At 36.8% G+C, this 18,917-nt stretch overlaps 1 protein-coding gene across 2 annotated transcripts; it reads left to right on the plus strand.

Annotated features, from left to right (window-relative positions):
* The first annotated feature begins 568 nt into the window (after window positions 1–568).
* On the plus strand, window positions 569–18,506 carry LOC139945841 (peroxiredoxin-1-like). Of its 2 annotated transcripts, none has more exons than XM_071943322.1 (7): window positions 569–691; window positions 5,479–5,603; window positions 6,038–6,074; window positions 13,183–13,299; window positions 14,813–14,935; window positions 15,239–15,369; window positions 15,914–18,506. In XM_071943322.1, exons 2-7 carry the CDS (start codon window positions 5,498–5,500, stop codon window positions 15,994–15,996), a joined length of 597 nt encoding a protein of 198 aa, XP_071799423.1. In that variant the 5' UTR covers window positions 569–691; window positions 5,479–5,497; the 3' UTR covers window positions 15,997–18,506. The 2 variants fall into 2 exon arrangements, with proteins under 2 accessions (XP_071799423.1, XP_071799425.1); XM_071943324.1 differs by lacking the exon at window positions 569–691 and adding an exon at window positions 3,077–3,212.
* The last annotated feature ends 411 nt before the right edge of the window (window positions 18,507–18,917 follow it).

An 18,917-nucleotide genomic window follows, 5' to 3' on the forward strand; every position in this document is an offset into this window, starting at 1 on the left:
AAAGAAGATCATACAGTAATTTTCTTGTTTTTTCCCCTAACAGTTTTGTTTGTGTTCACCCAGGTTAAACAGAGCCAGATAGCTCAGTTGGTAGAGCGCCCACTCGTTAATCCGGAAGTCCCTCCATGTTAAAATCCCGTTCTGGTGAATTTGTTTAGGTTCAAAAACACACTGAAAAAATTGTATCACTCAAAATTAATCTTTTGTCATAAAAATTATGCTTTCTATAATTGGGGAAAATGATGCAGGTTGCATGAATTTTACATAGCAACAAAGGAGTCAGAGCTGCGCGGAGCTGACCTATACCGTTAAAATAATATAGCGCCCTCTTGGGAACCACCAAGAAATGAATAACCCCATTTTTAATGGTATCGCCCATTTATTTCCACATCAACACAATAATTTAAAATATTTTATACAACAAAAACAATAAAATCATAGTAAAATATTAACCATTATAATAAACAAATAAATAAAATAATTTATTGTCCAAATTGGCAAAATGTATAATTTTAGGAACGTTCCATTTGTTGCGGCAGGTAAAAGGGAACATACGGCAATGCCCACACGTGCTTACTCTCTTACATAAAAATTTCACACACTGAACTCAATGTCATTGTGTTAAACACAGTCGAGGCATAGGTAAAGCGGATGACAAAATAACTAGCACTTCCATTGCTCCAGCAGAAAGGTAAATATTATTTTGAACCATGTTTCATGTTTTATTGCGGATACCTTTATTGCCAATAAGTTTACTATTTTCCTGAAATATAATATCAATTCAAATGAAATTGTTTGGTGAAAAAGAATGCAACATTTTTACTACGAGTGAAGCAGCCTACGCCATTTTTGCCAATGCTTTGCACTGTGATGTATCCTCTGCTTACCAGTTATCACGCTATTATGCCTTTTTCTTTGAATTGGGAAAAAAATAATGATGCCATATATCAACCGATGCCCTAATTATCTTCATTTGTTAATACGAAGTATGCAAACATGTATTAAAACTTGATGGACATTGAAATGTTCACACCACACACCGATCTTGGATGACTTCAACTGGCCCCATTTGTTAGGTATGTGACAAAAAAATTGAAGTTGCAGAAGAGCTTATAAGTTTAGTATCACTGGAAAGCCCTTACCAATAGCTTTCCAATGATGCAAAGAACTTTGCTCTATGACTCTTAAAAAAAAAGTTATGGCCATTTAAGTGGCGTGAATTTGGGATAATTGCGGCCATCGTCTTAATGGTAAACTATATAGGGCATAGGATTTGAGCTGGTGACCGCGCAGACCCATTTTCGGGCAATTTTCAAGCCGAAGCCCAAAGTCCGTAGCTTTCTTATTTTGGGGTCCTTTTTAACAAACTTTGTGTCATTGTAAAGCTAAAACAATGCTTAATAAGGCCAAGACAATGGTTTGTTAATTTGGGGCAGGTGTTGGGGAGTATATCTGTTTGTGTTAAGACAGGAAAAAAAAAAAAAAAAAAATGCCATGTGTACAAAAACCAATGCATTACAAAAGTGTCCTCATTCACAATCTCTTAGAGTGCAAATAATGGCAAACAAGGACATCAAAATAAAAGCTTACTACATGTAGAAATAATCAACACAATGCTCAGAGGTCAGTTTCTTAGCATATAACCAAGTCGTCACAAACAAAGTCTGCAGCCAGAGCAAACTTAGTGACGTCATAATCTATTGCATCCTCATATGTTTCATCTACTGACCAGTACCCAATCCTGTAACAATAACCATTTCCCTTTCTTGTTTTCAGCTTTTCCACTTTCCCTTAGAAGGTTGTCTTTGAAGCTGTGTGTTCATCGTACCAGGAGTGGGTAATCTTACGCCCAACAATGGTTTCTATGAGGATGTCTTTTAGGACTGAATGAGCAATATGGTTAATCCATATAACTTTCAGAATTGTTTCCAAAAAGAAAAGAAATAAATAAAAAATTGGGTGTGGGCATAAACAAAAACAGAGTTTCTTTTTTTAGGGCAACCTCACCCCCCCCCCCCCCCGAAATTCCATTTTAAAACAGAGCAATCACATCCCTGTAAATGGCTATACTATATATCTTATTACAATTTTTGTAAATGTGTGTAACACATCCTACCCTTTTTGATAAACTAATAAACAATATGATAAACTTTCCCAAATCAGATGACCCAAAAAATATTAATAATAATAATAATAAAATTATTTTACAAGGAACTACTTAAAATCGTGGAAGTTTTTCTCTTTTTAGCCCCTACCCTTAGGTCTACAGGAATTTATTATCCTGGATCAAATCAAAATAATATTTAAGAAGTTAATCACTGATACTGGACTGGTAACCTTTAAAAAAGGGCCATGAAAAACGAAAGTAAGATAGCTATGTTTTGTAAACACTGAGCATCTGCCAATCAGAGCGCTTCATACCAGTCATGTGACCTGCATAGACAGTTTCATTCATAAATTTGGTGAGCAGGGTAGGCTTTTAAATCATCAATCATCAGCATTATCAAAGCTAAGTTTGCAAATATAATGTGAAAAATGACTTGTTGACACATAAAACCACATATTAAACCTAAAATTTGTGTATTTTGTCGATGTTTATTGGGTTTAAACAGATGTTTTATCGGACTGAAAATTCCATCAATTGACCTTTCACGTTACAATTCTCGGGATGACATCGGCGTTTGTAAATCTCAAAAAGGTGACTGCTTAAAACTCAATCTTCTTCAAATTTGGCCAAAAGGTAGAAAACAAGTACATCAATCACTTCTTGGGGTTTAATAAGCGATCCACTCACCTTTTTAGTAATTCACCAACGGTTTTGACGAACAAGATCAAACTTTTTTTTTTTAGTAATTTTTTTTCAAAACTTTATGATGTCGCGTCCAGAAAATTTGGGGACGAGGTTAAAGCTGAATATGTCCTCTATGTGTTAAAAAAAAAATCGACCGGGTACGGTTAAAATAAAACCTCATAACGAAGTGTCAACAAAAGCAATACTCGGACGTGATCTATCCAAAAACGATTGAAGGTGACACGGACGCTACGGACGCCGCGGCCCATACAAATATACTGCAATGCACAGGATTGTCACATACCTACATTTGTTTTGAGTTTTTCCTGTTTTCACGGCAAACGAGAAAGTATGGTTTCCCGGTGAAGCCATACATGGGAGAAACATCTGCAGTGACTACAAGTGTTCTTTGAGACTCTGTGTATGACTGTATAGCCAGCAGTTGCCTTCATTTTATTCAAAATATTTTTTTATTAAATTTTTAAAATTACCATGGTAACTTGCAAAAAATAAAAAAAAAATAAAAAAAATATAACAAGTGTGAATAATTACTGGCTTCAAAATCTGATTTCTATTTATTTGTTTCCTATTTTTTTTCTTAATATTTATAATAAAGCGTATAAATAAACAGTGGTAATTGAATCAACAAGCTGATGTTTAAATTTTTAATATAAATAATAGTATTGATACGAGGGTTACAAAATAAAAATCTCGAAATGATATAAGGCACATGGCTTCTTTAAGCCTCGGTATTTTTTTTCAAGAATGCTCAGCAAAACATTCAGTCACATGATTTTGATCATCATGAATTGTGAATTGAAATAGCGTTTGATGAAACTTTTTCAGTGGGCACATATTTTCATATGGCCTCAACATTATGACATATTTGTGTACCTTGTTGAAATGCCTAAAATACCAAACTTTTTGCATTTACAAGTGCAAATATCCAGTGGAGCCTTACGTGTTTATAAGTTTTTGTCAAGGGAGAGGAGACTCTTTGCTTGGCGAATAAAACCACACAATTTTTATCTTGGGACTGTTTACATCACGCACAGAGAGGTAAAAGATTTGCCACGATATTAGGGGCACCTCGAAAACAGGACCTCCTACGATATGTCTTTCTGTCTGTCTGTTAAATGGAAACTGAGAGCAAAAATCGATGATAAAAATGCTGAAATGCACAAGGTTCTGTATTTTCTTCTTCTTCTTCCATGAGAGTAGACCTTCCCCTGCTCTGTGCTCCTACGCTTTGATATGGTGGCCCTGAAGGGACATCGCATATCGCAAACGTGTGCGCATACGTATGCAATGTCGTGAAACAATTCGCAAATATGTGCGCACACGTATGCAATGTCGTGAAACAATTCGCAAATATGTGCGCACACGTATGCAATGTCGTGAAACAATTCGCAAATATGTGCGCACACGTATGCAATGTCGTGAAAAAATTCGCGAATATGTGCGCACACGTCTGCGAAAATTATTTGCGATGTCGTGAATTTTATTGCATATCATGTTGCATACCTTTGAATAAAATGTCTAATGATCTGGGGGGTTTCTTTCCAACAGTGAGATAAGCGGTAGTCATTGCAGCAGTAGTCTTTGTTGTGAGGCAAGCGAGGCGTGTGGTCGTCCTTGGCCTGGTGCCAAGTTCCTGGGTATACACATGCTTTACAGAGGGAGCCTGCTGTAGCGCCACAGTACTCCCTAGATCGGTAACAAATTATCCACAACTATGACATCATCCTAATGGTATGCAACATGGTATGCAATAAAATTCACGACATTGCAAAACAAATCCAGTTCGTGTGCGCACATATTCACGATTTGGTTCACGAAATTGCATACGTGTGCGCACATATTCACGATTTGGTTCACGAGATTGCATACGTGTGCGCACATATTCGCGATTTGTTTCACGACATTGCATACGTGTGCGCACATATTCGCGAGTTGTTTCACGACATTGCATATACGTGTGCGCACATATTCGCGAATTGTTTCACGATACTGTATACGTGTGCGCATATATTCGCGATTTGTTTCACGACATTGCATACGTGTGCGCACACGTTTGCGTTATGCGATGTCCCTTCGGGGCCACCATACTTTGATGTTCATTCCGCTAAGAATGGCTCTGTGGTTATTTATCTCAGAACCTGGAAAAATGGAAGTGATTGTACAAACCTCCATGATACAAAATGGAACATTCCAATTTATCTATGCACGTTTCTACGTAAACAACAAGCACTACATGTACCTGTTTGTGTTAATGGAACAGCACTACGCATTGCTATTTTTTTTAAATGTGTTTAATATGAACGGAAAAACATTCATGTAATTGTTTAGGGAGTTTTTTTGCCGGCCACCATCAAGGACTTGAATGCCTTACCCGGTAGTGTGATTTCCAGCAACTCATTAGAGTTAGACATCTTCAAAGACACTCTCACTAAGCACTACAAAAATTAAGCCATCCCATCCACACAGTGCGCATAAGCTGGTGTGATGTGTCTTTTAGAAAAAAATTTGCCGGCTGAACTATACAGAAACAGAAGGTCCTTTTTAAATTGGTTGTTTACCACTTGGACTCTTGTCCGATATTAATGTCAAAGTAGTCTGGTTACTCATTTTCTTTTGATGGTTCACATCACCTAAATCATTATTGTCTTATTTGTTGTCTGTTCCAGCCAGTAACACTAGATCACAATGTCTGCCGGAAAATGTCAAATCACAAAGCCCGCTCCGGACTTCTCTGGCACGGCTGTCATGCAGGAAGGTGATTTCAAAGACATCAAACTGTCAGACTACAAAGGTATTTATGACTGCTTCTTAAATTTGGGAAACAAAGTGCCTTTTCTGAGTAACCATTTAAAGGCAAAGTAAAAATTGTTTTTTGTTTTTAAGCCATTGATTGTTTTAATCTTATATATTTTGTATAAAACTAACCTGTGAAAATTTCATTTAAAAGGTGGTTGCGATTTTGAGATACCGCCCAAAATCTGCAGCAACTGTGGTTCAATCCTCAATCCTCAATCCGACAGAATCAAACAAAACATGCTGTTGGAGTTGTTGAGTTTGGGCTGGTTAGGGTTTAGGGTGGGGTTGTTGTGGATATAAGTCAAAGGGGTTCTGAAAGGCACAAGACCCTCCTTTCATCCTGAATTATTTACTTATTTCCTCAAAACCTTATGATTGGTTAACCTCCAAACTTATCAAATTCATTGAAAATTTTTTCAATTTCCGTAGGAAAGTACCTGGTGTTTTTCTTCTACCCATTGGACTTGTAAGTATACAATGTGTACATCTTACATGTTAAGTTAAATAAGGGAATAAAAGGGTAGCGAAGAGGTCGAACACTGCTGTAACCGGCAAGGTCGTTGCCCTGGAAGGTTTTTAACTGGCCATTTCAGAGTGAGTCACTACTATTTTAATCCCATTCATAAATGCCATTTTTGTTAAGGGTTTATAAAGTAGGAAACGCTGTAAAAACCTATGTTTCCTAGCGTCTAATTCATTAACCCCATGACCGTCTCATCAATCACCATGGTTTGGAGATGGTTTAGATTCACTGGGGTGAATGTACACAGCTTTTTGTGTCATTCATTTGTTTTCTTTTCCAAGTGTTTTTGTACAGAAATGGTAAATTTTAACGTATTGTAATTATTATTATTATAACATTATGATAATGAATTGAATTGAAACATGTACACAGCACAGTCCATACAAATACAGGGTTCTCCGTAGGGTTAAATTCTGTCCGGGCGCAAACCAAACCTGTACAATCGTCAATGCGCACCCTGCACAATAAGCTGGTTGCACAAACCATTACTGCATGATCGGCAATCGCATAAAACTATTCCTCCAAGAGCGACTGATTGTGCAAAAGATATTCGGCAAACCATTTATGCACGAATAACACCACTGATCCCAAACTAAAGTCCCACTTTGTGCGCAATCGCCCGATAGTTTCTTCCGGGAATGAAAGTTTTTGATTTGCGTCCGGATATTTTCTCTTATCCTGCTCTCTGATCGGCAGTCTTATCTTTTACAGCACACAGTTCATTTCAGCATCCATATAATTGTCAACCTCGGATGCCTGATGGACAATGTACAATAACAATATCTCTCATGATAGTGTGTGGTCAACTCAATTATTGGAAATCAAATCATGCAAGTATACCATTCGACACTGGCTGGTTTGATGACACCTATCAATTTTTTTGAACAATTATTTGAAAATCATTTTGGATGTTTTGAGAAAGCCCCCAGCAGTTATAAAACAAAGAGACGTCCTCCACTTGACCATGTTATTTTTTAAACCATCTGTTCTATTAGAAGCTATTTTTAGTGCTGGTATGGTAAGCTACATGTAGTTCAACGTTTGATAATTATTATAATTATAATTAATAAATAACAAGTTTTTATATAGCATTTTTCAAACCCGAAGGACATCTCAAAGCGCTCCCAACATTATTACCCCTGGTCACTGGCCAATTTAAAGCACCAGAGCTTGTGTTCGGTGCTCTTATCCGCACGGCCACTGCATCCCAATTGTGCTTAACGCCAAGATAAGATAGCCGACATTGGAAATTATAGTGTTTGGTGTCAGTTTGGCTTAGTGAGTTCTTTCTTTTCCTTTCACCTATGTGAGCCCCAGTTTAAACCTCACCTCAGACCGAAGCATTGGGTTTGGTTTGCAGTCCCTACCTAATTCCTTGTGTTTTCCCTTTTTGGGGTATTCCTCCCACATTAAAAACCAAACATTTCTTGCTTCTTATTCATCCTGTTATTTGTGCTACATGTAATTGACGCGTAATAAAATAACAGGTACACTGAAGAAATAGGTTCTATTTTAATACACAATCTGCAGTGAAGAGCGAATTCATAGCGTTCTTTTGAAGACCTTGCAATATCCAACTTGCTCTTTTCTGAGTCACAAATGTTCTATTTTTGTGGCTTGAATACATCGTATTATGCTGACAGCACCGAAGATGTAGTACAACACACACAGCTTATAGGAAAAGGTTTCCTATAAACCAGACTTCACACTGTACAAATAATTACCACATTGGCCTTGTGTTCAATTTAAAAACTTGGACAGCCAGTTTGGGAGAATTGACAATTATTGTTTTGAGACAATTCAGGAAACAACATTCCATCTCAGCTATGTAATCAGGGATCCTAAAAATAATGTACAATTCTCAACTATGAAGGAGTTATTTCACATGTTGATAATTTAATATTGTTCATATTGTTTTGGGATCGCAGTTGTGTGAACACTATAAAGGGAAATACATGTATGACATTTTTAAATATTAAATATTGATTTGACATTGATGTGTGGTGAACAATATTTTGTTAGTTGCATTATTGACAATATTTCAAACAAAGAAAGAATAATTAAAAACAAAATCTTCATCTTCTCAACTCCTTGGTACAGCCTATAAAGTCCATGTTGTCAATTTTATATCATTGTATTTGTGCAAAATGTTGTCATTTAAAATAGCACTTACATTTCAAACGAGTTTTAAATTGTCAAATATTGTACCTTGCTTAAAAGAGCCAAAATGTCGACACAAACATGTACCATTTTTGCACCAACGCGAAGATATTTGTAATCAGCCTTTTATAATAAGAAGTTCTTAAATTAAATCCCCTAAAATCAATTGATAATTAAATGTTTTCCTAGCAGGATAAATATCTTTGCCGAAATTGTTTTTGGGGAAGATCATTGTATCACTGCTATTCAATTTAACAAGAGCTTCAAGAAATCCCAAACCATTTTTTGAAAATCAATTAATAACAAATTTTAAAAAACGTTGCTGTAAAATCTTGTGCGATAAGCATTTTATACAGATTTTTTCAGAGGAATCCATTTATAAAACAACAAAAGCCCTGTAGTTATAACCCTAAAAAGATATTCTCTGACATGACCAATACATTGTCATGTATCGTAGGTATTGAATCATTTTATGCGTGTAATTGCATAAGTGGTAAAGCCTGTGATAGATCTCCAGTGATGAAATATTATTGAGTGTATCAAAGGACTTTGGTTTTCATTCACGGAGTTGTAGCATCAAGGTCAGGTGAAAACCAATTCATTCGACCTTGACTAAATGGCTTCAGAAGCAAATCAGAGACTAGATTAAATCAGAAACTCAGTGCTTGGTCAGCCAAGTCAGCTGTGTGTGAAATATACGTCATGATTAGCAAGAAAACTGCCTTATAGGCCCTTGAGTAACATATTTTTTTAAGAAAGAGGGAATTTCTCACTCAAATAATCAAAGCCTTCATATGGAAAGCATTTCAAAGAGATGGTACAGCATGTGAAAAAAAAATGGTCTCCTCAAGTGTGTTTAGATCGAGGGATGTTGAGGTGTATAGTGTTTGTAGAGCGAAGCTGTCTTGTAGAAACACTTAGCTGTATTGAAACCTAGATGCATTCAAACTGAGAGACAAAATATACACTATACGCAACCACAGCAGGGATAGGTTGAAATAATATGAGATCCTTGGAATGTTTTTTTTACAAGCTCTAACTGTGCCATATGGGGCAATCTGAATATTTATATCTTGTGATTTTGGAAACAAAAGAACCCAGTGTTTTGGTTTTGCTTTGTTTGTTTTTTTTTTTGTTTTTTTTATTTTGTATTGAGTGTGGGGTTTAAATGAAGAATATAGACACTCAAACTTGGGAAGTGTAGGTTTTTCTTATGTATGTCTATGAATGGCAAACCCAATGGAGAACATTCGCCTTAATGTATGTATGTATGGACTTTTGAATCTGTAAATAATTGTCTCTTCATGTGTTGGTTTTACAAGATGATCAACCAGCATTTGTATTTTTTATGAGGGTAGTAATTTTATATTATGCTTGTCGTTTGATTGCTTGACTTGCGTCCCATGTCATTCGTATACTGCCGTGATGCTGAACATTTCTATTATAATACTGATAATTGTAGGGCACTTTAGATGTTATGCGTCGTCTTTTCCAAAATAATCCCGACAATATGTCCGCATGAGGCAAGTTTGTGTGGCGGCGAAGGTTGATTGATGTCTACATTGAGTCGTTCATCTGAGATACATGTAATCAAAGGATTTTTTGTTTGGCAGATTGTGGGGTGGACGAGTTTCCTTGTCTATTTTGTGTTTATTGTGAAAACAAGTTCAAATTACAAGGATCTTTATGCGAGTTAAAACAAATATTGAATGTGCATTGTCGTGTGAAGTCTGGCTTTTCCATTTCACTCCGCTGTGATTTGTAAAATGAAATAGTGTATTATCAATTTAATTATGTTAAGGCTGTATTACTATTATTTGTGTATTTTAAGCCTTTGAGAAAGACTGTACTTGAGTCGAAACGGCATGCCATTCACTATTTTTTGCATTTTTACTGTAGGCCCTTTTGGTTGATAAGCAGTTTGCAATCATCTAATTCAATTTTCATTCTTGTGTTTTGGGAGCATTTTTCCCAAATAAGTTTGGCACAGTAATTTATGGTTATTAAAATATTATTATTTATCATGGGCATGTGGATGTAATATGGCAAAGCAAAGTATCAAAGTAATCACAATTCATTTATAAAATTAAATATATTAGCATAATGCAAGGATACACTGATACTTGCACCTGCTATTTGGAAGTGTGGTTTTTGCCTTGGTTCTGAAGCCAAATTGATTGTCATATTTGATCTCCATTTGATTGATGGTGTGTTACCAACATAACCTTGAACTGTCCAAACCAAATTAATATCCCTGTGCCAGAGAATCAATGGGTACATCTCTTCTTTTCATTTCATTTGTTCAAGCTATTTCTAGAAAATAACTGAATTTGATTTGGTGAAAGACTTCTCTTGAAATATTAGTGACTAATATTTCAAGAGAAGTCTTTCACCATTACCTTCTGTAAACCCTGTAAATTATTTGTAAATCTGTGAACTTTTTTTGTTCATGAAATGCTTTACTTTTTGAGAAAACGGTAAAACAATATAAATTCTCGTTAGCGAGAATTACAGATTTTTTAAAAACACATGTCATGACACAGCGGAACGCGCGGAAACAAGAGTGGGTTTTCCCGTTATTTTCTCCCGACTCCGATGACCGATTGAGCCTAAATTTTCACAGGTTTGTTGTTTTATATATAATTTGTGATACACGAAGTGTGGGACTTGGACAATAATGTTTACCGAAAGTGTATAATGGCTTTGATGTAAATTTTAATTGAGAGGACAGTAGTAGGCTTTGAATTTGAAATGTGAAAAAGATCCTGAAGGCCATTTTTTGACAAAGTTGTTTTGTGCTATTTGTTGAATCAGCTCGTAGCTAAGCACAACAGAATTATGCTTACTAGAATAAAATTCAGCCAAAATACCATCTCACAATACTATCTGTGTGGCTGGTATCCTTCCTAATTTTGTTAAGCAGAAATTGTTTAAGCAGTATTAAATGTAGCTCTATGAAATTGGACCCAGGTGCATGCAAGTCTCTATACATGCTAACTTTTGGAAGTCTAATATTGTAAGATGTAAAGAAAACAATATTAACCAGAGAACAAACAATAGATGATGCTGTCTCAATCCCTAGTGCTGCATCTTACACTTGCATCCTCTGGGCAGCATGAGCAGAGTTAATGAAATTGGTGTGGGTTGCGTCTATAATGAAAAGTACATCAACAAAACCACAGCTGGGTAAACCTAATGTAATATAGGTCTGTATGCTGATTGCTAAACTCTGTTAACATGGATCAAGGATAGGGCCATATATTTCATTCCTTAAACCATCTCAGCTGCTTGGGGAGTATACAGCCGATGCTGCAAGTTACCGCGCTCCAAGCTAATCATTCACATGAACCATCTCTGCCCTCACAGGTACCCATCTTACTCCTGGGTTGAGAGAAGCTAAAGGATTACGTGTCTTGCTCAAGGACACAAATGTCATGGCCGGGATTCAAACCCACATCTCGATGACTTAACCACCAGAACTTGAGCCCGGTGCTCTTTTCTGCTCGGCCACGACAAATTGGCCGTAAGGCCATAAGGCTTTTTCAAATTTTGCCACAAATGTTCTGCCTCTCAGTGTTACTGTTTCATCCGGCTGGAGAAAATATATTTGATTGAAAACAGATTTTCCTGCGCTCATTTGGAGCGACTTGTGTTTAATGATAATATGTTTTGAAAGCGCCCTCAAGCGTTCGTACTTTGTGTAAATTCCTGAAGTGTTGAGCAAAGACTTGACTTTTCTGATGAGTGTTTGCATGGTGCCGTATAGTATGTACGTATCAATGTATTTTATGTGTACATCCATACACAATCTATTTGTCAGGCTCTGAAGGAAAAAGTCACTGGCATCCCTATACTAGTTTGTCTTTGTACGAAAGCCTTATTCAGTGAATGAACAGATGGTCAATGTATACCGGTAATTAGTAGAGAAAACTGAAACTCTAAAACATCGTGACATGAGTATTAGTTGTCACACAAGCATAATTAGGATGTATCAAATATACAGCTAAGTCATGTGATAAGAGACCAAAGCATGGTTTGCTTACAACCTTTTCAGTGACTAGCCAGCAAGGACAGTTAGTTTGTCAATTCACTAGTCCGTCAGTCCATCAGCATTATCTTCTCACTCCGCATCCAGAGTTCTCATCAAATCATACGGTCAACGTGCCTTCCAATTCACTGCACCTGAACTATGTGTTCCACACCACATCAAAAACTGCCCCACACGGAACAATTTAAGTTACAACTTAAAACCCACCCAAGCGCATAGAGACATCATTGTACCATATCCGCTTCATAATAACTGTTACCTTTTACAATATATAATTACTATCACTTGTCCATTATTGAAATAAATGGAGATGATTTTTCAACACTGAACTAGCCAACCGGACCACGAGTAAAGTTTGACTGTTTTTTTAAGGTGTTTTCACTAGCATTTTGCCAGCGGACCACTGTTAAGAAAGAATGCTGCCAGAGACCAAAGCCTTATTGCAAAACTTCCTCTTTTGATCTGGCTTAGGCTTCATCTGCTTGGTCAAATGTCTCTTTATACAAAAAGAGCCAATTGTTACAACTACTGACATAATGAAGCTCTTCAACAAGTCACGTTTGGGATTCATGAATATTCAAATCAGCTGAAAAATAGAGGCAGAAAAAGGGCTCCTCAGTCTGTGTTGTAGTGAAATTTGAAAGTGAAAGGCCGCCATATCTTTGTGGGGTTTTAGGAACAGAAGTTAACAAATTCCCATGGCCTTCAGACAATTTCCAGATTTGCTTTAAGTGTCCTTATTGACAAACATCTTTGTATCAGTAAAGAACTAATTATAATAATGATTGTAATGATTTCCTCTACTGTTTGTTTTATAAACAAATGTTGTTTATTTGTTTGCAGCACATTTGTTTGTCCAACGGAGTTGATTGCCTTCAGTGATCGAGTGAAGGAGTTTAACGACATCAACTGTGAGGTTTTGGCTTGCTCCTGTGATTCTCACTTCAGTCATTTAGCATGGTGAGACAAATTTATACTTTCGATCTTGTTTTAAATAATAATCGTAACAATAATAATAAAGACTTGTAATGTGCACATATCCAGCCTGCTGTGTGTTCAAGGCGCAGTAAACCAAAGCAAAACAAAAGAAAACTGACACCAACAAAATTGGTCCTTGATAAGTTTTGAGAACGGATTTGAATTTTGTGGTACAAAGACAAGATCTGAGATTAAGTGGTGAAGAGTTCCAGATGCGGGGCGCAGCTGAAGAAAAAGACCTGTCAACCCTGGAGTGTCGAGACTTGGGTTAATTGAGGAGAAGCAAGTAACTGGATCGAAGATTCCTTGACGGAGTGTTAACTTGATTATAAATATAGTAGGGGGATCTTTCTTCACCTTTCCAATTCTAGGGCTTAATTTCGAATAACGCCAGGGCACTATGTTGATTGGGTTTTCAGTCCCTACTGAGTGGATTTTTCCATGGAATATTTCTCGAGAGGTTTTTCTCCCACATCTCCAACTGAAACTTCATTCTTTGTCATCTCTCCATGGATTCATGGCTAGAAAAGTGATTAAGTTTGCTTTTCTGAGAGTCCTTGATAACGGACATGAAATGAAATACCAAGTAATAAACCACAAGGGAGACTGTCGGCAATATGGCTTGATAGCTCAGTTGGTAGAGCACCGGCACGTTAATTCGAAGTTCAAAGGTTCAACTCCCGCTCTAATCAGCTTGTCTTTGTTCAACCCGTCATTATTTTTAATAAAATAATAGATATAACCACTGATGTTGATGCTCTTACAGTCTTAGCGCTTGAATATTGTTTCCCTTGTTTATACTTGACTATTTGTCTACTGACTGTGCTTCAAAGTATGTAGTACATCAAGCTATAAATCAATTGGAAGAATGATCTCTGCCTTTACTGTTACCCTGGTAACCCCTGGGCGAAGAGAAGCAATTAGAGCCGAGTGTCTTGTTCCCATACTTCGTTTTCATCACCTGGTTTCGATCAGACAGCCCGATTACGCTTGGCCATATCACACCGCATATATTTATTAATATGAATGTCTGCTTTCATTGCTTCATCCATTTTTTTCCCCCTTTTATTTGTGTAATCCTCAAGTCCAAATATATTTTCCCCTCTTTGTTTGTTTTGTTTGGTTGTATACTTTGTAGTATTGTAAAGCATTGTATTGTAAAGTGTTGTAAAGTATTGTTTGGTTTTAGTGGTCCAACTGGGCATCAGTGGAAAACTGTTGTTTTTTTAAATATAAAATTAGACCTTTGTTTCTCGGGTTTTAATTAAGTGCAATCCTCGAGTCCAAATTTCTTTTCCCTTTCATTGTTTTTATTTTTTGGTTGTGCAGTTATTGTAGTATTTCAAATATTGTTTGTTTTTAGTGGATCGACTTATCATCAGTGGAAAACAGCTTTTATGCTAAACTGATTTTACCCAGTATAAATACAGTATTTAATTAGTTAATTGTGTCGCCATGTTAACTTCATATATCCTTGTTGTTAATTGAATCATAGGACAGAGAAACCGCGCAAAAAGGGTGGTATTGGGAAGATGGCCATGCCTCTTCTTGCAGATAAGAGCTGTCAGATCGCCAGGGATTACGGTGTGCTTATTGAGGAAGATGGTGTTTCATTCCGGTAAGACAAAGATAGGAAACTCAGTATTGGATGAATAGTAATAATAATAACAATAACCAGGAACTGTAATCTGATCGAGGAATAAAGCGAGTATACCAAGCAGAGTTGAATACTTTAGGCCTGAAGCCTTTTATTATGCATCTGAAAGGGTGTTTTTTCTTTCATTATTCTCTTGCAACTTCGATGACCAATTGAGTCCAAATGTTCACAGATTGTTATTTTATGTATTTATGTTTGAATACACCAAGTGACAGTACCAAATGTGTCCAGTGCTTTTAAACACAATGTGTCTTTTGATTCCAGCGGTCTTTTTATCATTGACGACAAGGGAAACTTGCGCCAGATCACCATTAATGATCTCCCTGTAGGTCGCTCTGTAGACGAAACATTACGACTCGTACAGGCTTTCCAGTTCACCGATAAACACGGAGAAGGTAATTCTTGTTCTTCTTTTTTTATTTATGAGAGCATTTGTGTACAATAGCCAAATCAGAAAGTGACCAATGTGGTTATAGTGGTAGGCCAATCAATTGGTTCACTGCTGCTTAGAGAAAAGAAAAAAAACCACTTGGTAATGGGCTACAAGAGGCAAACATTTAAGATGAAAATAGGAATAGATGTTCCTCTTAGAACAGTCTAGATTGTAGGATGGAGGAAACATTCACCAGGTAAGGATCTCCATAGAGATGCAGTACGTGGAATAAAGCTGATGGAATGGCTTTGTTTTACATTGCGGCATAGCTAGAGTGTACGGGTGTTAAGAAGCAGAAAGCCTGATAATATCACTTTGTTGGGTTGTGATGTTTACTGACCAAATGCTAAGTTATAAGACTCTAAGCAGTTATCCAGTGTGTATTTCAAATCATAGTAGGTTGGTGGGCATATCCAAGTATTGTCAGTAAACTACAATAGAACCTTTAAAGCCTTAGATTGCCTTACAGTTATTTTTATATATTGCACTTTTTTGCCCCATTTCAGTTTGCCCAGCAGGCTGGCGCCCTGGCGGCGACACCATCAAGCCAGATGTCAAAAAAAGCAAAGACTACTTCAGCAAACAGTAACCAAAGCAACGAGACAGCAATGAAAAGCAGCACTGACTTAATATGTTTATGTGTAACATATTTGTATTAAACAGCAGTGTATGAGAATTGGAAATAGTTTTAAACATAGTTTGACACATGTGACAACAGGTTGAATATAACGCTTGTTTGGTGTAGAAAATCCTTTGTTTTTGTCCTGTGGGAATGCAACTAGAGTTTAGATTTGCACATTTCAGTCTGCACCATGCAGCTATTTCATGTGTAGTTTTGTATGTGATCTGTAGGGGAGGTTTTTGGCTGTGGCTGTTTCATGTTTCATATTGGATTCGTGTGGGTTTGCAGTACAAGTTGGGGACTTTCTGTGAAAGTGGTATCATGAAATAGTTAAAGGGTTTTCTGACAGCTGCCCCGATTGGTCTGAATTTGTGTAGAAAGTCCTTAGCAACACCATTAGAAACAGTTGTAGCCGTAGTTGTAGCTTACTAAGTAAGTGGCGCACTATGAGGCTGTTTCATGTATTATTTTTGTAACTTCCTCATACAGTACTCTTTAACTATTTATCAGTACACCCAATGTAGCATTTGGAATTCAGTATTGCAGTTATGACTTTGTTTCTTGGCAAGTTAAGGTGAGTAAATAGGTAACTTTCCAGTACATAACTTCAGTTGACCTAAAACGGGACTTGTGTCGCTGCACATGCTCAGAACTGTGTTAACAATGGAAGAGTACTTGGTGTATCTGTTGCTACACAACGTCTCAAAGTCGCTCATATCAGTTAACTGGATAATATATGACCTGATTTCTTATCCAAAAGTCACTAACAAGTCTGATTTTTGTTGTTGTCTGTTCATGTACATGTATGTATTATGTAGGGCTCGAGTATGTAGGTTACTTAAGTAAAAGTGCCACACGCTTGTGATTACCAATCTTCGCTTACAGGGCAAGCATTGAATTTCTGCGCTAGCTGTGTACGAATGGGTAGTAACGTGGCATGTGGACAAGTTGCAATTCCCTGCTAACCTGTGAAATACGCTTGACAGCGTAGAAATCCCGGCCTCTGTAAGCGTTGATTCTTTGCTTATGGTAAGCAGAGCCATGAAATTGGTCCAGCTCGTGAAGAAAATCAAAAACTGTATACTTGGTTGACTCCCTAAAGTAAATATTGACTGTTGTATTTATTTGTTAGTTGTATTGTACTTGCTGTAAACATCATCTCTGATAAAACAAAATATGAAATCAAAACAAAATCTTATACGGACATTATAGACCTTTTCGCAAATACTCGGGCGCGCGTAAAGCTTAGAATTAGGTGCATTGTGGTCTAGCTGGTGAACAAATTTGATCCATAGCTATCCCACAATGCACCTCATTCAACAGTTTGCGCGTGCGCAATGGTATTTGCGAAAAAGGACTATGCATATGGCGTCATTTGAGTAGGGTGCCCTCGGTTAGAGGTCAAAAGACGATAGCTCATTGGCTGATTCCGGTCAGCTGTGCGTACTAAGCATTTTCCATTGTTACGTCATCGTTTGACCTCTAAGGTGGCTGCTTGATGTCAATACATAGGGTCTTATGTACCCGCATACACCACAAGGATAACTGTGATTACCAAGTTGTTCATGTTATCAAGTGCAAATAACAGCATTACTAATGCTATTACAATTATACAATTTGATCTGAAGTTCCATCAAAATTGCTGTTTTTTATAACTCTATCAACACCCTTTGGTTTTCACATTGTGTGACATTCTTTAACTATAACTTTATAAGAGTTCTGTATTTTTACCATGTCTAAGTATTATTTATGGGATCTAGTGCAGCTGCTGAACAACGAACATAATATCTTTTACTTACGTAAGGAATAATCTACTCAATTGGCCAATCAATGCTTCTAAATGCTTTCAAAAATTGGCAAGCAATGCTTTCCTTGTTTGAATTTTAAACATAGTTATTAATCAGTGTTAAATGGGGGGTGTAACAAATATTAATTGGTTTTACCTGATGTAAACCACTTTATACTCTGTACTTTCTTGAGTTCTGTAAGTAACTTCACAGGCAAACTGCTGGGGTGGGATTCAAACCCACGACCCTTCCCATTCTAGAGCAAGTGTCTTACCCCTAGACCACTGAGCTTGCACAAAAAGTAGCTAAGCACAACAAGATTCTGCTTACCAGAATATGGTCACCAGCCAAAATGTCATTTCTCAAATACAATTTGTGAATAGTATCCTGCTAATTTTTGCTAAACAGAAAATTGGTTAGCATTATTTTCTGCTCAAGCAGTTCTATGAAATCGGGGGCCCGGATCATTACCTTATTTTCTATCTTACTTTCTAAGGTGTATCCATCAACAGTGATACCCTATTTTACATATTTTCATAAGTTTGGAAATTATGTCAAACAAGGTTGCCGAGTTAACACTTAGTTTTGTGTGTTTAGAAAGGTGTTAATATCAATAACAAGATTGTGTGTGTTCAAAAAGAAAAGAGTATTTTGGCCAATAAACTGTTGGAGTTTGGTACTAGTAGTATTCGACTGTGTGTGCTGTGAATTATACATGGGAAGTTGTTCAAAACAGACAGCCATGTCTGTCATGTTCCTTATAGTTTCAACTTTAATTTATACCTAAAAAGACAATAAAATGGGGTTAGACTAAAGGTTTGCGTCACATTGGTTTCATTGATTTCAACAAAGCTGCAAACTCAACCTGATTCTGCAGAAAGTTCCATAAAAATAAACGTATTTACTTATACGTGAATCTTTTTATAGTTTGTATCCCTGTAGTGCAAGAGGGCAAACTACAACTGCAAGCTTTCTTGTTGTTTTAGAATTTTTGCAATATTTAAGAAGTGGAAATGAAGGAAGGCGTGCGAACAGGGTTTGGGTCAAAAGTCAAAATTTACACTAGCCTTTCATGTACCTTATTATATTTCTGTTTTAAAG

The sequence above is a fragment of the Asterias amurensis genome, chromosome 13 (genome assembly GCF_032118995.1).
Source record: "Asterias amurensis chromosome 13, ASM3211899v1".
In the NCBI taxonomy this organism is placed as follows: Eukaryota; Metazoa; Echinodermata; class Asteroidea; order Forcipulatida; family Asteriidae; genus Asterias; species Asterias amurensis.